The 22,161-nt window shown below is 42.5% G+C and overlaps 1 protein-coding gene across 1 annotated transcript; it reads left to right on the forward strand.

Annotated features, from left to right (window-relative positions):
* The first annotated feature begins 1,057 nt into the window (after window positions 1-1,057).
* LOC115139141 (adhesion G-protein coupled receptor G2-like) lies at window positions 1,058-21,461 on the forward strand. Its single transcript, XM_029676271.2, has 19 exons — window positions 1,058-1,354; window positions 1,667-1,741; window positions 3,497-3,598; window positions 3,920-4,000; window positions 4,121-4,285; window positions 4,385-4,423; window positions 4,695-4,769; window positions 10,237-10,393; window positions 11,099-11,255; window positions 13,432-13,566; window positions 13,831-13,941; window positions 14,378-14,417; window positions 14,711-14,811; window positions 15,395-15,516; window positions 16,382-16,650; window positions 16,938-17,028; window positions 17,949-18,081; window positions 20,466-20,616; window positions 20,788-21,461. Exons 2-19 carry the CDS (start codon window positions 1,681-1,683, stop codon window positions 20,970-20,972), a joined length of 2,175 nt encoding a protein of 724 aa, XP_029532131.2. The 5' UTR covers window positions 1,058-1,354; window positions 1,667-1,680; the 3' UTR covers window positions 20,973-21,461.
* Window positions 21,462-22,161: the final 700 nt, after the last annotated feature.

Genomic DNA, 22,161 nt, shown 5'->3' on the forward strand with positions numbered 1-22,161 from the left:
GCTTATCTAGGATCTGGTCTGCCTTATGAATGGACAGGGGTCGGCTTATCTAGGATCTGGTCTGCCTTATGAATGGACAGGGGTCGGCTTATCTAGGATCTGGTCTGCCTTATGAATAGACAGGGGGCGGCTGATCTAGGATCTGGTCTGCCTTATGAATGGACAGGGGTCGGCTCATCTAGGATCTGGTCTGCCTTATGAATGGACAGGGGTCGGTTTATCTAGGATCTGGTCTGCCTAATGAATAGACAGGGGGCGGCTGATCTAGGATCTGGTCTGCCTAATGAATGGACAGGGGTCGGACAGGGGTCGGTTTATCTAGGATCTGGTCTGCCTTATGAATGGACAGGGGTCGGACAGGGGTCGGTTTATCTAGGATCTGGTCTGCCTTATGAATGGACAGGGGTTGGCTTATCTAGGATCTGGTCTGCCTTATGAATGGACAGGGGTCGGCTTATCTAGGATCTGGTCTGCCTAATGAATAGACAGGGGTCGGACAGGGGTCGGTTTATCTAGGATCTGGTCTGCCTAACGAATGGATTGGGGGGGGGCTGATCCTACTCTAGGAGGCTTCATAGACACATGTCCTGGAATAGACTTCAAGCCTAGCTCCTCATTTTTTAAATGTAATTTTATTTAACTTTTATTTAACTAGGCAAGTCAGTTAAGAACAAATTCTTATTTACAATGATGGCTTACCGGGGAACAGTGTGTTAACTGCCTTGTTCAGGGGTAGAACGACAGATTTTTACCTTGTCAGCTCGGGGATTTGATCCAGCAACATTTCGGTAACTGGCCCAACGCTCTAACCACTAGATTACCTGCCGATCACATGAATATGCTTATTCATGTAAAAACCAACAGCAGTATTATAACGCTGGTACAGGTTTGTCCTGCTTTACGAAATGATGCAGTATACAATACGCTGTATAACTCATTATTTGATCAGACATCAAATACGTCCCAAAATGGTATCCCTATATAGTGCACTACATATGACCAGAACCCTATGAGCTCTGGTTGAAAGTAGTGCTCTATAAAGGGAACAGGGGGCTATTTGGGATGCTTGCATAGTCTTCTCCATGTTTTTTTTGTATCCTTTGCATAATGACCGACAAAACAAAGAAGTGCCTGTTGGCTTGTGCACTGACCACTGTCCACAGAGTTTTGCAAGGGAAATGTGACCCTCCGGCTTGGCATGCAATCTCACGGCTACGTTTAGATGTACATTTTCACGTGGGCATCATCGTTGAGGATCAGTCAGAGAACATCGTTTTCATTCTTTGACGGTTCAGCAGAACGCGTGCCGCTGTTTTCCGTGACCGCGGCTATAGGTGTTAACACCAAGAAACGGGTGAGGCTCCTATTACTTTGATTAGTATATCTGTTATCTACATCTGACTGTATATCTGAATTCAGCATAACGTGGCAGCATTGTTTGTAACATGCTATATTTTGTGTGGGTGGGGGAAACTCTGAAAATCATTGAAAGGTTTTGATGGGAACGTCTAGACAACCGCCCACAGTAACGTCCAGTCAATGTGCACGAGATTGATGCTAATGTATAATAACTGCTCACTTTTAAATGTTGTACTGAACTACGAATTAGATTTTTGCATCTGAACACTTGAGTGTTACCACATCCAAGTTTTTTTGTTTGTTGTAGCCGACACAAACACCATGGAGTTGAAGAGCTGGGTGGCTTTGGGTTCCCTGGTCATTCTTCTCTGGAATCCTACATGTGAGTAGAAGACTAATTTAGAAAACTAACTAAGCTTACTCACCATAAATGTACTGTAGGTGTCATGTGTATTACTATCAGGGTTGGGGTCAGTTCAAATTAAAGTCACTCAATCCAAGAAGTGATTTGAATTTAAACATTTTAAAACTGGAACAACTTTTGAAATAAACAGCTTCTCTTTAGTTGTTAATGAATTCAATTTTGATTTCATTTTTTGTTGTTGACTAAATTCAATTCGAATTGACCCTAAACCTGATTACTGTATTACAATATCAAAGATATCGCTTGGCCTTCCTTTCAATGGGAAAGCAATCCAACAAGATCATGCATTGTAATTAATACAACGGATTTGACACAATGAAAAAGGTTCTATCTAGAACCTATAAAGTGGTTTTCCATTTTTTTTCAGGTTAATCCTAAAGAGTTGTACCTGGCTGGGACCCCAAATCAATCAATCAAATGTATTTTAGGAAGCCCTTTTTACTTCAGCAGTTGTCACAAAGTGCTTTACAGAAATCCAGTCTAACACCCCCAAAGAGCAAACAATGCAGATGTAGAAGCACTGTGGTTAGGAAAAACTCCCTAGAAAGGCAGGAACCTAGGAAGGAACCTAGAGAGGAACCAGGCTATGAGGGGTGGCCAGTCCTCTTCTGGCTGTGCCGGGTGGAGAGGAACCAGGCTCTGAGGGGTTGCCAGTCCTCTTCTGGCTGTACTGGGTAGAGAGGAACCAGGCTCTGAGGGGTTTGCCAGTCCTCTTCTGGCTGTACTGGGTAGAGAGGAACCAGGCTCTGAGGGGTGGCCAGTCCTCTTCTGGCTGTACTGGTTAGAGAGGAACCAGGCTCTGAGGGGTGGCCAGTCCTCTTCTGGCTGTACTGGGTAGAGAGGAACCAGGCTCTGAGGGGTGGCCAGTCCTCTTCTGGCTGTACTGGGTAGAGAGGAACCAGGCTCTGAGGGGTTGCCAGTCCTCTTCTGGCTGTACTGGTTAGAGAGGAACCAGGCTCTGAGGGGTTGCCAGTCCTCTTCTGGCTGTACTGGGTAGAGAGGAACCAGGCTCTGAGGGGTGGCCAGTCCTCTTCTGGCTGTACTGGTTAGAGAGGAACCAGGCTCTGAGGGGTGGCCAGTCCTCTTCTGGCTGTACTGGGTAGAGAGGAACCAGGCTCTGAGGGGTGGCCAGTCCTCTTCTGGCTGTACTGGGTAGAGAGGAACCAGGCTCTGAGGGGTTGCCAGTCCTCTTCTGGCTGTACTGGGTAGAGAGGAACCAGGCTCTGAGGGGTGGCCAGTCCTCTTCTGGCTGTACTGGGTAGAGAGGAACCAGGCTCTGAGGGGTTGCCAGTCCTCTTCTGGCTGTGCCCGGGTGGAAATTATAAGAGTACATGGCCATTAAGGCCAGATTGTTCTTCAAGATGTTCATAGATGACCAGCAGGAGATTATAACAGAACATGGCCAAGATGTTCAAATGTTCATAGATGACCAACAGGATCAGATAATAATAACCACCCAGTGGTTGTAGAGGGTGAAACAGGTCAGCACCTCAGGAGTAAATGTCAGTTGGCTTTTCATAGACGAACATTCAGAGGTGGAGACAGGAGAGGGAGGGAGAGAAAGAGCTTTGTAAACATGTTTCCCATGCCAATAAAGCCCATTGAATTGATTTGAGATAGAGTTCTCCACAATGTCCTCCCATGGGAAACCCTTTTGGATTTATTATTTTGTGTGTATTTGTGTTTCTGTGTCTTATGTTTTCTTATTTACAGGCGCAGGAGAACAAACATCAGGTGACAAGGATTGTCTGAATAAGGACAAAAATATTTTGATAGTTGACGCTGGCTTCACAGGTACCCTGAAACAATGTTGTGGTGAGTTTCATCACAGCTTGCGATTTATGAGATATATTTAGATTGATAGGAGCCAGGAATGATTTACAATGACACTGAAAACCATATGTGAAATATGGAAAAACTTCCGTTTGGTCGAGCTGCAGTGACGGGCAAGCCTGTTCGTTCCAGATTTATTTGTTGCATAGCCAATTTCTATTACCCTGTTCGGAATGAACCGATTAGACGATGCTCAACTTCGGGTGTCCAACCAATCTATAGACGTCCGATGTTGTGTCCCAAGCCTAGTATTAACCATAGACTAGCTTTGACCAAACTATCATCTCCCTTCTTCACCAATAGGAAATGCAGCTAAAACCACCGCAGACACATTTCAAATGACGTGCAGTGTTTCATTCAACACTCGTGGTATTAGCTTTCAGGGTGAGTATGACTCCACGTGCCATGTACAACAGTTTTGCATACTGCTTATTACATACCAACATATTTACATCTCATGTGTCTAAAATTACTTTTTCACTTTTTGTTTACTTGGGTTGTTAGAAGACTGCAAGAATGTGGACTTTTATGTGCGGGAAGTAAATAAATCTCATCTCCTGTACACGTCAAGGAAGTACGTGAACAAACAAACAAATGGATTGTTTGTGTGTGTGATGGTTGGACGGAAATGCAGCGCGACACTGGACTTACTCAGGGCAAACATTACAGGTCTTTCCCTATTCATGATGCAAATGTTTTGTAACACAGGGAACATCACCTTATTCTTATTCTTCTTATCAAAATAATAACAAGTGCATTTTGTTACAGCTTACACTAAGAAATTGCCTTCCATCGAGTCTAATACAGGTACGTTTTTATTTTATTTTCCATTGAGATCTTCCTGTCTATGTTCAGCATGTCCATGTGTGCATATAGAAAGAGAGCGGAATGCCTTTCAATCCAAGCCGTGTTATAGTTCACGATACAACCGGCAATTTTTTAAAAGTCTTTATCCCTGAAGTTCGCGGAGAATGCGTTCAACGCACGCGTTGGTTCAACAGTAATTTACCTTTAAAAATCTGTTAGCGCACCATGCTATAACGCGGCTTGCATTGAAACCCTTATTTTCCATCCACAGCCATCTGCAGTGTCTCCTGTCTCAGCACCTATGAACATTGCAGGACATCCGCATATGATGAAGAGTTTTGCAAAAGTAAGAACCTGCTGTATGTCCTAACCTGCCGTGACTATGTAATTGTTGAGTAATTATGAGATGCAGGGGCTCCTTTCGTCTCAATGAGTAAAGATAACAAAAATATACACTGAACAAAAGATACAAACACAACATGTAAAGTGTTGGTCCCATGTTTCATGAGCTGAAATAAATTATCACAGAAATGTTCCATATGCACAAAAAAAACAACATTTGTCTCACTTGTAATGGACGCAAGCCTTGACTGGAAGCCAGTGGAGTGTGTGGAGGAGCGGGGTGACCAGTAGCGATCCATTGGTAAAATCAGTGAGGAAGCCAAGCCAAGCCATATTACAGCCTATGCTGTGGTAATTGCATTGTTTACTCTATAACCCATTCGTTCATACGCCATCTTGATATCCAATAAGGTCTGTGACAACATTAAAGACAGTCACACAGTGGTGGAATGAATTCAACTACACATACAATTGTTTCATTACTAAACCAGTAGCATACCACCCTGCATACCACCCTGCATACCACTGCTGGCTTGCTTCTGAAGCTAAGCAGGGTTGTTCCTGGATGGGAGACCAGATGCTGCTGGAAGTGGTGTTGGAGGGCCAGTAGGAGGCACTCTATCCTCTGGTCTATAAAAAAATATCCTAATACCCCAGACACTGCCCTGTGTAGGGTGCTGTCTTTCAGATGGGATGTTAAACAGGTGTCCTGACTCTCTGAGGTAATTAAAGATCCCATAGCACTTATCGTAAGAGTAGGGGTGTTAACCCTGGTGTCCTGACTCTCTGAGGTCATTAAAGATCCCATAGCACTTATCGTAAGAGTAGGGGTGTTAACCCTGGTGTCCTGGCTAAATTCCCAATCTGGCCCTCAAACCATCACGGTCACCTAACAATCCCCAGTTTACAATTGGCTCATTCACCCCCCCCCTCCTCCTCTCCCCTGTAACTATTCCCCAGGTCGTTGCTGCAAATGGGAACGTGTTTTCAGTCAACTTTACCTGGTAAAATAACATGTAAATAAAACACCCGGACAGACACATCTGACCGGTGACGTCCACAAGGCAAATATTGCATAGAAACGGTTATCATCTGCAGCATGTTAAAGCCAGTTAATGTTTCTGACAGTTCACTCAACAACTACTGATTTAGAACCACCACAAAGACAACAGGAGCTCTGCTATTTCAATTTAAACATCATCAACTACTGATTTAGAACCACCACAAAGACAACAGGAGCTCTGCTATTTCAATTTAAACATCATCAACTCAACAACTACTGATTTAGAACCACCACAAAGACAACAGGAGCTCTGCTATTTCAATTTAAACATCATCAACTCAACAACTACTGATTTAGAACCACCACAAAGACAACAGGAGCTCTGCTATTTCAATTTAAACATCATCAACTCAACAACTACTGATTTAGAACCACCACAAAGACAACAGGAGCTCTGCTATTTCAATTTAAACATCATCAACTCAACAAGGTGCTTAGTTTAAAAGGAAGGAAACTGCTATTCATGTGTTTATACATGATTCTGTCATGTATAAACTGGGTGTATTTGGAAAGAACACACCTTGGAGGTGATCAGAAGATATATAGGAGTTACATGGTTCAGAATATACAAGATCAAGCACACACTAAATAACCGTTTTTTTATTGACAAGCTATACGTGAATTATTGATGACTAGAGCTGGAATCACATCAGACGGCTTCCACAACATTGTGAACAATATCAGAAAAATGGAATTGATCGACCTAACAACTAGAAATGGAATTGATAGACCTAACAACTAGAAATGGGATTGATAGACCTAACAACTAGAAATGGAATTGATAGACCTAACAACTAGAAATGGAATTGATAGACCTAACAACTAGAAATGGAATTGATAGACCTAACAACTAGAAATGGAATTGATAGACCTAACAACTAGAAATGGAATTGATAGACCTAACAACTAGAAATGGAATTGATAGACCTAACAACTAGAAATGGAATTGATAGACCTAACAACTAGAAATGGAATTGATAGACCTAACAACTACAAATGGAATTGATAGACCTAACAACTAGAAATGGAATTGATAGACCTAACAACTAGAAATGGAATTGATAGACCTAACAACTAGAAATGGAATTGATAGACCTAACAACTAGAAATGGGCAGGTGTTTTAGTAAGTGGTGGCAGGTGTGGCCACGAATGCTACAGCGGCAACAAGATATTGTGGTGGTGTCGGGGACATACAGAGGATGTAGATGTGATGACTACAACGCATAAGCAACATGCTTATGATGCATAAAGATATAGTCACTGACTGAACATTCGATATTGCCATCAAGTCATACATCATCAATAGGCTAGATTTGTTCCTACCAACCTAACGATTCAATGATGTAATTAAAGCTCAAACACAGACCATTTAGAAGCTTACCTTGTAAGAAGTTTGCTGTTCGGTGAAAACGTGGTGTAAAATAAACCATGTTGACTCTCAGGGCTAGTGATCAATAACGGTAGGTCACAGGCACACAAATAAGATATCGTCATGATGTGTGGAGTCCCGGCTTTCGGTGTGTATCAACGTATTCCGTGTTTATTTTAGCCATCTTGAAATGAGGTCATCGGCTCGGCCTGTCCTTATCAATTCGTATGCCCATAAATGGTAGTAAGTCACACCGAATGATTTTAAAGCACCGATCGATTGCCAAGATACTTAGCTCTCTGCAGACACCCTGATTTTGCCGATAGGGGCTACCATTCTCATAGCAGACTGAATTGAATGAAACAAATCAAATAGGGTGCCCAAATATGGAGACTATACATTTAAGAGTTAATACACTGAAAACAAACTTAAAGATACCAAAAAGCGCACTGTGTGTGCTCCTGAATCAAAACATGTTGACTCACCCTACTCCAATACCATCCTCTCTTTCATGTTGGCAAAATGGTCTATGGCTCTGTCATACAGTACACTTTTAGTTTTTGTTGTCCACCTTGCTAAAATTTTGACTTAGCCTGACTTCCTTGCGTGGGGAACAATGAACCAGCTAAGTTAGCTAGCTAGTTCATTAACATGAGTCTACTAGGCTACATATTGAACTTGCAATCATCTCAGGCTAGTGGCATAATATATTCATCTATGGTTAGATCTCTGTCATAAATGTAAATGTAAATAATCATTGGCCTGTAAAGAGAATGATGTCAAAACCACAAGTCCAAATCCCCATCCCCATCCATGGTTTAGGACAGGGACTATTTAACAAGATAGATACTGCAGGACATCAACACAAGCAGACCACAAACAGACCCGGTTTTCTACTATTTAACAAGATAGATACTGCAGGACATCAACACAAGCAGACCACAAACAGACCCGGTTTTCTACTATTTAACAAGATAGATACTGCAGAACATCAACACAAGCAGACCACAAACAGACCCGGTTTTCTACTATTTAACAAGATAGATACTGCAGGACATCAACACAAGCAGACCACAAACAGACCCGGTTTTCTACTATTTAACAAGATAGATACTGCAGAACATCAACACAAGCAGACCACAAACAGACCCGGTTTTCTACTATTTAACAAGATAGATACTGCAGGACATCAACACAAGCAGACCACAAACAGACCCGGTTTTCTACTATTTAACAAGATAGATACTGCAGGACATCAACACAAGCAGACCACAAACAGACCCGGTTTTCTACTATTTAACAAGATAGATACTGCAGGACATCAACACAAGCAGACCACAAACAGACCCGGTTTTCTACTATTTAACAAGATAGATACTGCAGGACATCAACACAAGCAGACCACAAACAGACCCGGTTTTCTACTATTTAACAAGATAGATACTGCAGGACATCAACACAAGCAGACCACAAACAGACCCGGTTTTCTACTATTTAACAAGATAGATACTGCAGGACATCAACACAAGCAGACCACAAACAGACCCGGTTTTCTACTATTTAACAAGATAGATACTGCAGGACATCAACACAAGCAGACCACAAACAGACCCGGTTTTCTACTATTTAACAAGATAGATACTGCAGGACATCAACACAAGCAGACCACAAACAGACCCGGTTTTCTACTATTTAACAAGATAGATACTGCAGGACATCAACACAAGCAGACCACAAACAGACCCGGTTTTCTACTATTTAACAAGATAGATACTGCAGGACATCAACACAAGCAGACCACAAACAGACCCGGTTTTCTACTATTTAACAAGATAGATACTGCAGGACATCAACACAAGCAGACCACAAACAGACCCGGTTTTCTACTATTTAACAAGATAGATACTGCAGGACATCAACACAAGCAGACCACAAACAGACCCGGTTTTCTACTATTTAACAAGATAGATACTGCAGGACATCAACACAAGCAGACCACAAACAGACCCGGTTTTCTACTATTTAACAAGATAGATACTGCAGGACATCAACACAAGCAGACCACAAACAGACCCGGTTTTCTACTATTTAACAAGATAGATACTGCAGGACATCAACACAAGCAGACCACAAACAGACCCGGTTTTCTACTATTTAACAAGATAGATACTGCAGAACATCAACACAAGCAGACCACAAACAGACCCGGTTTTCTTAAAAGGACGTTTTGCAAAAGAAGTGATTTGATTGGTCTGAAGCCAAATCCAAACCTGGAGGGTGTGTGTGTGTATGGGGGGGGTCAATTATCTGGGTAATTATCTTATATATTTGTTTTATCAAGTGAGGCCAAATGCTTGCTGGCATCAATCAATCAAATGCTACAGCGGCAACAAGCTAAACTCTTTTGGTCCAGACTGCATCCGATACAGAGGCTACACATACTGAAACAGTTATCGCTCAGCCACTCGCAAATTTGACGAAAAAATGATTAAAACGCAGAGAGAGAGAGATGTAAGATGAATTATTTTATCATTTGAAATGTATTTTATTGGTCAAAAATATTTGAGGAAGCCTGGCTTCCCATGGCATCCATGAATACACGCACAGAGGATGACATGGGAGAACACCAGGCGATCTGCAGCATTCTGGATTCATTGCAAGGGGGTTTGATGGTACAGGCATGGGAGCCCAGCCAACAGCGAGTTGCAGTTGTCCAGACGGGAGATGACAAGTGCTTGGATTAGGACCTATTCACTACTCACTGTACTGTAATTCAAACGCAGCAGCGTGCTCTTGGTGGAAGGTGTTAGTTTATAAATGGTCAGTCTCTGCAGAGCTGTGGTGAAGTGGTAACACTCCCTGGCACAGGTCACATATATAAGACTCCCAAACTGGAGGCCAGGGTTCAATCCCTTCCCACTTGCTCTCCTTCTCCCCCTCTCGATTTCCTTTCTGTCTAAATAAAGTGAGAACCCTTCAAAAATATATATTAAAGAGAAATGATGTGTTTTTTTATTATTTTTTACATATCTTCTTAGAATCCAAAAACCAAGATCAGTTCCTCATCAACGTAACAGCACCAGGGAGCCCGTGTGTCAACTGTAATAAACCATTCAAAGACCCTGTGGGACAGTTGCCTCCTCCAGCGATCTTTGACACTGGAAGTGGAGTTCACATCGATGGTGAAAAGGCTTCGTAAGAATCACTCAATCATATTTATTATTATTATTATTATTATTATTATTATTATGTCATTCATAGGGCCAGTTTCCTGGACAAAGATGACACCTAGTCCAGGACTATAAAAGATTATCTATTGAAAGTGGTTTCTAGGTCCAAGATTAGGTTTAATCGCTGGTCGGGAATCCACCCCTATAAGTGTAATTTTTTAGAGAACATATAACAGTATCCAAACGAGCTGTCACACTTACCAGGCTTGGAAATGTACTTATTAGGGAAAAAAAAAATCCCCTCGCAAGAAAAGCTGCCCTGTGAACTAACACAAAGAAACATTGTAAATAAGTGACGCTTCAATCACATCTAGATTGAATTGCATGAAGTGCGTGTATCGCGGTGTCACTAAGTCTCTTTATAAACTAAAGTTCCTCCTCACGGATATTGTTGAAGACAGTGGATGTGTGATCTGTTCTAATGTGTAGACTGTTTTAAAGGGATCTTCAAATCCCAGCCTGGAGGTCCGGAGCCTGCTGGTTTTCTGTTCTACCTGATAAGTAATTGCACCCATCTGGTGACCCAGGTCTAAAACATTCTCTGATTCAGATTGGGAAGAATGAAAAATCAGCAGTGGAACTGGCTTCAAGGACAAAATTTGAATATCCCTGCTATATTCTATAGATGTGTGACTGTCCTAATATGGACGCTGTACTCCTCTCCACACAGGAAGGCCATGAAAGATATCGCCTCTCTGGTCAATATGATGAATGAGTCCTCAGCTTCTGTGTCGATGGGCTCGGTCACTGGGGTCGTAGTGAAGCCCAAAGAGGAGACCGACATCGAGGAAGTCTCCTTTGGGTACTCTTCCAACTCCGGCATTAAGGTGGGTGGGTTTCCTGTATTTACGTAAGAATGGATGGACAAAAAATATATAAAATGCTTTAATGTCCAATTGGCACATTTGTTTTGCAACATTAGGTATTAGTCACATTTCAAAAGTTGGGCAGAGGTCAGACTTTCATATCAGAGACATTTGAGGTCTGACAGGTGTGGTCAACTAGGGTATGGTTGTAGGTGTATGGTTGTAGGTGTATGGTTGTAGGTGTATGGTTGTAGCTGGGTATGGTTGTAGGTGTATGGTTGTAGCTGGGTATGGTTGTAGGTGTATGGTTGTAGGTGTATGGCTGTAGGTGTATGGCTGTAGCTGGGTATGGTTGTAGGTGTATGGTTGTAGGTGTATGGTTGTAGCTGGGTATGGTTGTAGGTGTATGGTTGTAGGTGTATGGTTGTAGGTGTATGGCTGTAGGTGTATGGCTGTAGCTGGGTATGGTTGTAGGTGTATGGTTGTAGGTGTATGGTTGTAGGTGTTTGGTTGTAGGTGTATGGTTGTAGGTTTATGGTTGTAGGTGTATGGTTGTAGGTGTATGGTTGTAGGTGTATGGTTGTAGCTGGGTATGGTTGTAGGTGTATGGTTGTTGGTGTATGGTTGTAGGTGTATGGCTGTAGCTGGGTATGGTTGTAGGTGTATGGTTGTAGGTGTATGGTTGTAAGTGTATGGTTGTAGGTGTATGGCTGTAGGTGTATGGCTGTAGCTGGGTATGGTTGTAGGTGTATGGTTGTAGGTGTATGGTTGTAGGTGTATGGTTGTAGGTGTATGGCTGTAGCTGGGTATGGTTGTAGGTGTATGGTTGTAGGTGTATGGTTGTAGGTGTATGGTTGTAGGTGTATGGCTGTAGCTGTATGGCTGTAGCTGGGTATGGCCGTAGCTGGGTATGGTTGTAGGTGTATGGTTGTAGGTGTATGGTTGTAGGTGGTATGGTTGTAGGTGTATGGCTGTAGCTGTATGGCTGTAGCTGTATGGCTGTAGCTGGGTATGGTTGTAGGTGTATGGTTGTAGGTGTATGGTTGTAGCTGGGTATGGTTGTAGCTGGGTATGGTTGTATGTGTATGGTTGTAGGTGTATGGTTGTAGGTGTATGGTTGTAGGTGGGTATGGTTGTAGGTGTATGGTTGTAGGTGTATGGTTGTAGGTGGGTATGGTTGTAGGTGTATGGCTGTAGCTGGGTATGGTTGTAGGTGTATGGTTGTAGCTGGGTATGGTTGTAGCTGGGTATGGTTGTAGGTGTATGGTTGTAGCTGGGTATGGTTGTAGGTGTGTGGTTGTAGGTGTATGATTGTAGGTGTATGGTTGTAGGTGTATGGTTGTAGCTGGGTATGGTTGTAGGTGTATGGTTGTAGGTGTATGGCTGTAGCTGGGTATGGTTGTAGGTGTATGGTTGTAGGTGTATGGTTGTAAGTGTATGGTTGTAGGTGTATGGCTGTAGGTGTATGGCTGTAGCTGGGTATGGTTGTAGGTGTATGGTTGTAGCTGGGTATGGTTGTAGGTGTATGGTTGTAGCTGGGTATGGTTGTAGGTGTATGGTTGTAGGTGTATGGTTGTAGCTGGGTATGGTTGTAGGTGTGTGGTTGTAGCTGGGTATGGTTGTAGCTGGGTATGGCTGTAGCTGGTTATGGTTGTAGCTGGGTATGGTTATAGCTGGGTATGGTTATAGCTGGGTATGGCTGTAGCTGGGTATGGTTGTAGCTGGGTATGGTTATAGCTGGGTATGGTTGTAGCTGGGTATGGTTGTAGCTGGGTATGGTTGTAGCTGGTTATGGCTGTAGTATCAGTATTACATAGTATTAAGCCCAAACATAGTGAGGTCCACAGGAGGTTGTTAATTGGGGATAGCTGGAGCAGAATCAGGGGTATGGTATCAAATCCATCAAATACATGATTTCCATGTGGTTGATGCCATTCCATTTGCTCCTTCCCAGTAATGTTTTTATCAGCCGTCCTCCGCTCAACAACCTCTTGTGGTCCAGATAAACTAACCCGTGTCGAAGGGTTGCAAAAATATTGAAACTTTCCCCAAATTAGTTGGTCTTCCAGAAAGCCCGGTTGGAAATCTGGAATCCTCCAAGCTATTGATTTCTGGAAAATCTAGACATTTTGGTAATGTTAGCAGATTTGTACAATCCTCTGTGGGTCTGACTTTGTTCTCGTTTGTTGTTGTTCAGATTGTTGAAGATCGGGAGTCTCTGGGTGGCTTCTCTAGGTCTGTATCAGTCACAAAGGAAGCGTTTGAAAAGGCCTACAACTTAAGCAACGGCAGTGCATTTGCCGGTGTTTTCCGATTCCCCAACATGTCCAAGGTATGTCTAAGACCAATGGTCCTTTCACTGAATTAAAAAAATCAAACGACAGTTGGTATGGTGCCACTAGGGTCGCAGAATTCTGGTCCCAATTTTCCCAAAAATCCTGGATTCCGGATTCCCTACATACTCCGTCCACTTTCCTGGAGTTTTCCAACTGGTATTTCTTGGAAAACCAGAGCATTTTTGGGAAGGTTATTGAAATTTCGAAATCCTAGGCGTTGCTATGGTTGTCATGGTTGTCATGCGCTCTCTTTCTTCCAGGATGTATACAACAGCACAGTTCTGTATAACGAAGTGGTAGCGATCGAGATGGGCTATTTCATTGACAATTTAACCGACAAGATACATCTTAATTTTCTAAACGTCCATAAGGTAAATGATGATGCGCTTTACTAATGCATGTTAATAAGGTACAAGTATGTGGGCTGTAATGTATACATTGGCCCCTAAAGAAGGAAAAGTAGCTTTGAAAAATGTCCCATAGATGTACTGTAGGCTGAGGAACATGACACACAGACTGATCGAAAGGTTTAGTTCATACCTCTTGGTGTAGTAGTTGGACTGACAGTCTTGACAGAATCACCAAGTACATTTATATGTAGCAGGAATTTGAACCTGGTGAAATGGGCACTGCCACAATAAACAGAATACACAGGCAATATAAGACAAAGACTTCACACAGGAACCTGGGTTGAATCAGAGTTGGGCTAAACCCCCAAATTCACTGCATTTAGTGTGAAACACGTCTTTTAAATACTCAACGAGTACATCAGCTCAACCAATAATCCACCACTTTGTTTTCCACTAGGGGGAAGCCATTCCATCGTGCCAGTCATGGAACGGTGAAGGTATTTAGCTGCCATTACCTTTCCTAACTGATTTGCATACTATAAAAGGTAAGGTTTGGAATGGCATACTTCCATTAAGTAAGCATAGCGAGTAGCTAGTAGACTGTAGTAAGCACTATGCAAGGGCGCATCTTAGTATGCTTAAAAAAGACCAGGAAATCACACTTACGGCATTTATTGAATAAATGGATTACAGGACGACGACGCCACTGTTCGGGAGGTGTACCGGAACTCAGGCATTGTTCAGGTACTTAGTGTGTGGTATCCGATTCTCACCCTTTTCCCCTTCATAGGGAGTCAACCCAACTGGACAGACTATGGCTGTTTGACCATTGTGATAGGGGACAACATAACCTGCAGGTGTACACACCTGACTTTCTTTGCTGTGCTAATGGTAAGGTTCCCTCGTTCTCTTATAGGGTGGCAAAATTCAGGTAACATTCCCAAAATTCCCAGGTTTTCTACAAATCCCGGTTGGTAATTCCCTCCTTATCTTAAAACTGGGATTTCTGGAAAACCTTTGAATTTTGGGAAAGTTACCAGAATTTTCCAACCCGGTTCTTTTACCATTTACTGTATTGTTGGAAGGGTCATAAATCAGCATTTCACTGTTAGTCTGTATTGTTGGAAGGGCCGTAAATCAGCATTTCACTGTTAGTCTGTATTGTTGGAAGGGTCGTAAATCAGCATTTCACTGTTAGTCTGTATTGTTGGAAGGGTCATAAATCAGCATTTCACTGTTAGTCTGTATTGTTGGAAGGGCCGTAAATCAGCATTTCACTGTTAGTCTACACCTCTTGTTTACCAAGCATGTGATAAATAACTGGACTGGATTGGATTTGATTTAATAATGTTGCATATGCTCCAGATTGTTGCTTATTTCATTTAAATTCTAGGCAGATCTATTTGAAATAGTAAAACAATAAAGATTTCTAATACATGAATCTGTTCATCACTAACCTGTGCTTTTTTTTCAGTCCCCTCCGAACCAGACTCTCTCAGACGGTGATATGAACTCTCTCACCTACATCACCTATGTGGGGTGTGGCGTGTCCATGTTCTTCCTGGGCGTGGTTCTCTTCATGCACTTCCTGATAAAGTAGGTAGCTCCGCCCACTGTCATTATGGCACTGGTCACTACTTCCTGATAAAGTAGGTAGCTCCACCCACTGCCATTATGGCACTGGTCACTACTTCCTGATAAAGTAGGTAGCTCCACCCACTGCCATTATGGCACTGGTCACTACTTCCTGATAAAGTAGGTAGCTCCACCCACTGCCATTATGGCACTGGTCACTACTTCCTGATAAAGTAGGTAGCTCCGCCCACTGTCATTATGGCACTGGTCACTACTTCCTGCTAAGGTAGGTAGCTCCGCCCACTGCCATTATGGCGCTGGTCACTACTTCCTGATAAAGTAGGTAGCTCCGCCCACTGTCATTATGGCACTGGTCACTACTTCCTGCTAAGGTAGGAAGCTCCGCCCACTGCCATTATGGCGCTGGTCACTACTTCCTGCTAAGGTAGGAAGCTCCGCCCACTGCCATTATGGTGCTGGTCACTACTTCCTGCTAAGGTAGGTAGCTCTGCCCACTGTCATTATGGTACTGGTCAACAAAGCTGTATCTGAAAACATACTAGCTGTCAAATCCTTGCTTTCCTCTGTCCTTGTTTCCTCAATTATTTATCAAAGCGGATTGGAGGAGGAGGTCTGAGAGAGTGTGGATATTAAACAAAGCCCATGGCCAGCCCATCTCCACACGTAGCAATGGCCTCCATTGACCTGAAAACTTAACCACACTGCTAACTTTGAACATAACCTTAAATTAAGACCAAAAAAGGTTATTTTTGTTTTCATACAATGTTTTAAGATATAGTCAATTACGACTCAGGCCACCTAGTGGGTGTCCCTTGACCTACTAACCCCTTGAACTTTGACCTCTAACCTGTATGTGACCTTCCAGGAAGGCAAAGTCAAGCAACACCACCCAGATCCTGATCCAGCTGTTTCTGTCCATGTTCATGCTCAACATCACCTTCCTGACCAACGGGTGGGTGGCCAGTCTGCAGAGCCCACTGGGCTGCCAGGTGATGGCTGCGGCCATGCATTACTCTATGCTGGCCACCTTCACCTGGTTCGCCGTGGAGGCCTTTCACCTCTGTCAGCAGCTCTACAAGTCAGGCTCCCTCCCCATACCGCGCTACATCATGAAAGTGTGTATCGCCGGGTGGGGTGAGTGATACCGATACTCGGGTTGCGATAGCTACTGTAGGTTTTGAACGAGATAAAGTTAGGGTTGTACTCTAGGTAGGGCCGGTTTCGGGATGTTAGGTATTATGATGTAGGGATAGTGTCGTGACTTTGGGGGGGTGTACGCTCTGGATGGATTTGAAGCCTTGAACCTGTGCCTGAGAGTCCAACTGAGTCAATTGAGAGTCGGTATTTTTTGTTGACAAATGGTTAAAGAATTGAATAACCTACTTACCTTTTTGTTGTTTGATCCATGTCCTCTGCCTTAGTGCTGCCCGCCACGGTAGTGATCATCCTCGTCAGTCTGGGTAAATACGGAAAACAGATCATCTACACTGACGGAGGGAAGGAGGTGTACATGTGGGTCTCACTTATGTAATACTTGATTAACATTTGTCTTTTCAGAGGAAAATAACTTGTAGAGTCTCAGACTCAATCCAGGCTTAACCCTGTACTTATTATTGCAATGTGAAGGTTCGTCTGCTAAATGACTTAAATGTTAAATGTTAAATATACCCTAACTCTATAGCAACTACACTACATATACCCTAACTCTATAGCAACTACACTACATATACCCTAACTCTATAGCAACTACACTACATATACCCTAACTCTATAGCAACTACACTACATATACCCTAACTCTATAGCAACTACACTACATATACCATAACTCTATAGCCCTAACCCTATAGCAACTACATACATACCCTAACTATAGCAACTACACTACATATACCCTAACCTATAGCAACTACACTACATATACCCTAACTCTATAGCAACTACACTACACTACATATAGCCCTAACTCTATAGCAACTACACTACATATACCCTAACCCTATAGCAACTACACTACATATACCCTAACTCTATAGCAACTACACTACATATACCCTAACTCTATAGCAACTACACCACATATACCAGAACTCTATAGCAACTACACTACATATACCGAACTATATAGCAACTACACTACATAGTGATGTAACTCTCCATCTCTATACCAACTACATAGTGATGTAACTCTCCTCCATCTCTATACCAACTACCTCATGATGTAACTCTCCTCCATCTCTATACCAACTACATAGTGATGTAACTCTCCTCCATCTCTATACCAACTACATATTGATGTAACTCTCCTCCATCTCTATACCAACTACATAGTGATGTAACTCTCCTCCATCTCTATACCAACTACATAGTGATGTAACTCTCCTCCATCTCCATACCAACTACATAGTGATGTAACTCTCCTCCATCTCTAGGTGCTGGATCCTGGACATTGACGTGCACTACATAGTGAACATTGGCTACTACGCGCTGGTCTTCCTCTTCACTTTCACCACCTTCATCGTGGTTCTGAGCTGGCTGGTTCACCTTAAGAGCACCAAGAACAAGGTTGTTATAGTTACCAACGTAAAGACATTAACATCCCATGTTAACATCCCTTTTGCATAAAGGCTGAAGAAGAATTCTAAACCTAAGGGACCGGCGATCGAGCAAAAAAAGGAAGGGATATATATGGTAGCAACACAGAACGTTTACCGTTAATAATATACTGTCGGCCATCTAGCTGACGCTTTAAGTTGAAGTTTTACACTCAATGTCTACGCACAGCAGCCAATCAGCATGTGTACATAACACAGCAGCCAATCAGCATGTCAACACAACACACAGCAGCCAATTAGCATGTCAACACAACACACAGCAGCCAATCAGTATGTCTACACAACACACATCAGCCAATTAGCATGTCAACACAACACACAGCAGCGAATCAGCATGACAACACAACACACAGCAGCCAATCAGCTTTTATCCCAAAGTGCCTTAAATCATGTGTGTAGACATTTTCTGTATGGATGTCTCCAACCTAGGTAGAGGACCGTGAAAAAGAGGAAAATAAACAGAGTGAATTTCAGCTAACTAATCAGGAAACACATAACTGTTTTACTGTCATTCTATTCATGGAAAAGTTATATATACAGTGGGGCAAAAAAGTATTTAGTCAGCCACCAATTGTGCAAGTTCTCCCACTTAAAAAGATGAGAGAGGCCTGTAATTTTCATCATAGGTATACTTCAACTATGACAGACAAAATGAGGGGAAAAAATCCAGAAAATCACATTGTAGGATTTTTAATGAATTTATTTGCAAATTATGGTGGAAAATAAGTATATATATATATATATATACACAGTATATCTACAGCCACTTTATTAATTGATTTCCTGCCTGCTGTTATATTATCAACGCTCATCCTGTAGCATCTTTAGCTATCTTAGCAACGGCGATGTCCACAATAATTTGTCATTTAAAAAATATATTTGGCATGTGAATACAATGTTGTCCTGAGTAACCACAAATACATCAGCAGACGATACTTCTAAACTCAGCAACAACAAAAAGAAAGAAACGTCCTCTCACTGTCAACTGCTTTTATTTTCAGCAAAATTAACGTGTAAATATTTGTATGAACATAACAAGATTCAACAACTGAGACATAAACTGAACAAGTTCCACAGACACGTGACTAACAGAGATGGAATAATGTGTCCCTGAACAAAGGGGGTTGTCAAAATCAAAAGTAACAGTCAGTATCTGGTGTGGCCACCAGCTGCATTAAGTACTGCAGTGCATCTCCTCCTCATGGACTGCACCAGATTTGCCAGTTCTTGCTGTGAGATGTTACCCCAGTCTTCCACCAAAGCACCTGCAAGTTCCTGGACATTTCTGGGGGGGAATGGCCCTAGCCCTCACCCTCCGATCCAACAGGTCCCAGACGTGCTCAATGGGATTGAGATCCGGGCTCTTCGCTGGCTATGGCAGAACACTGACATTCCTGTCTTGCAGGAAATCACACACAGAATGAGCAGTATGGCTGGTGGCAATGTCATGCTGGAGGCTCATGTCAAGATGAGGGAGGAGGATGTCTTCCCTGTAACACACAGCGTTGAGATTTCCTGCTGCGATGTACTGCCCCAGACCATGATGGACCCTCCACCTCCAAATCGATCCCACTCCAGAGTACAGGCCTCGGTGTACAGGCCTCACCCCTGCGACTCGTCAGTGAAGAGCACTTTTTTGCCAGTCCTGTCTGGTCCAGTGACGGTGGGTTTGTGCGACGGTGGGTTTGATGCCTTACAATAGGCCTACAAGTCATCAGTCCAGCCTCTCTCAGCCTACTGCGGACAGTCTGAGCACTGATGGAGGGATTGTGCATTCCTGGTGTAACTCAGGCAGTTGTTGACATGTACCGATCCTGTGCAGGTGTTGTTACACGTGGTCTGCCACTGCGAGGACGATCAGCTGTCCGTCCTGTCTCCCTGTAGCTCTGTCCTCATGCCTCCTTGCAGCGTGCCTAAGGCACGTTCACGCAGATGAGCAGGGACCCTGGGCATCTCTTTTGGTGTTTTACAGAGTCAGTAGAAAGGCCTCTTTAGTGTCCTAAGTTTTCAGAACTGTGACCATAATTGCCTACCGTCTGTAAGCTGTTAGTGTCTTAACGACCGTTCCACAGGTGCATGTCCATTAATTGTTTATGGTTCATTGAACAAACATGGGAAACAGTGTTTAAACCCTTTACAATAAAGATCTGTGAAGTCATTTGGATTTTTATGAATTCTCTTTGAAAGACAGTGTTTAGTTCTATTTGATGTCAACAGACAGAGTAAACCCCAGCTAAAACAGCTGACTAATTGTTCAATTTTTGGTTTAAGGACTCTATGACATCAGATTCTATATCTATAGTCAGTAACCTTGTGATCCTAACCCTGGACCAGGTCCAGCAGCAGGGGACAGGCTCCAAGGACATAGTGACTGTGATGGGGCTGTGCTGTCTGCTAGGAATCACCTGGAGTTTTGCCTTCTTCGCCAACGGGGTCCTCAAGGTTCCCTCCTTCTACATCTTCACCATCCTCAACTCGTTCCAAGGTAGGTTAATAAGACAGATATGAGATCAACTAATATTACAATTTATAAACCCGGTCAAAAAAAAAAAAAGTATGCTTGAGATATATGGATTGTAATATCATTCATCTTTTACATATGGACACACGCACTATTGGTATGAGTAGTAACCAGTCTCCCACCGTCTCTCACTAGGTTTCTTTCTGTTCCTCTACTACTACAACACCAGTAGAGTAATTGGGGAGACCACCAAGGACAACAGTACCAGTAGCAAAAGCTCCACAGCCTCCACAGTCACCACCTTGGAGAACCCGTACTATGACCTAGGCCAACACCACCCTGGAGAACCCTTACCAATCAAAACTAATCCCCAATCCTAGACAGTGGAGGCTGGTGAGAGGAGGACGGATCATAATAATGTCCAGAATGGAGAAAATATGTGTTTTGATACCATAAAAAAAAAAAATATATATTTATATTTGTTCCAGCTGTAAATTTGAGCCCGTACTCTGATGTAAAGTACCACCAGCTACTACTGGCAGTGACACTGGAAGTCCGAGAGAAATTATACTCTTAACAGAACTATAGTTCTCAGAGTAAAACAATCTCTGAGCGTATGGACATTTTGCAGCTTTTAACTTGTATTGTAGAATAGACCAAGGTGACTGTACCCCACATGTCCTGGTAAATCCATAGATTTTTATTGACTTTTCCCCCAGAATTTGGTAAATATTTATATATTTAAAAAAAAAAATGTTTTAAAAAGAGATGAATCAGAATTTTTTTTGCTTTCTTAAATCTAAATAAATCTGTGAACTATGATTATTACATGGAGCTTAAATAAAATTAAATGTATGCTTTTGCATTAAGTATGTGTGTGTCATGTACAGTTGAATTTAATTTAACATTATTTATTCAACTTAATGAACAGCATCAGAAAAAACACAAGTTGTCACATTGATATAGCTTTATTCTCGTGTGTGTGTGCGTGTGTATATATATATATATATATATATCATACTAAAAATAAACACAAGTAAAAAATAAAATAAAATCCAACAAAGAAACTGTACAAAAACATTTAAATTACAGAAGTCTACTGTCCAAAAAAGGCACTAAATTCTGAAATGGGCAAAATAGTAATTCAGAAGATAACTATTGGAGATAGATTGATACAACACCATTCAGTCTAATTTTGAAAGAGCTATATTGAAGGTTTTATTTACTGGGGACAGGAGACATGGAGGGAAGTGTAGCTATGTCTGAACCTTTACCCTGCCCTTCAGGGGCAGACTGGGAAAAGAAATCAGCCCTGGCATTTCTAACACACTGGCCCATTTTTTAAAACAATTTTTCTTTCATTGAAGCAGCCGCAGTGGCATATTTTTTGTTGTTGTTGCCTGATGCCTCCCATTATGGGCCAAATAACAATCATTCTCCGCAATGACCCCCAATTTAGTCAGGCCCGCTGGGCTAAAGATGGACCAACTTATCTGGCATTGGCCTGAATTGGTTCGAAACCCCCAGTCGATCACAAAGTAGTCATTTGGTTTTTACCTGAATACTGCT

This window comes from Oncorhynchus nerka, linkage group LG13 (genome assembly GCF_034236695.1).
Source record: "Oncorhynchus nerka isolate Pitt River linkage group LG13, Oner_Uvic_2.0, whole genome shotgun sequence".
NCBI lineage: Eukaryota > Metazoa > Chordata > Actinopteri > Salmoniformes > Salmonidae > Oncorhynchus > Oncorhynchus nerka.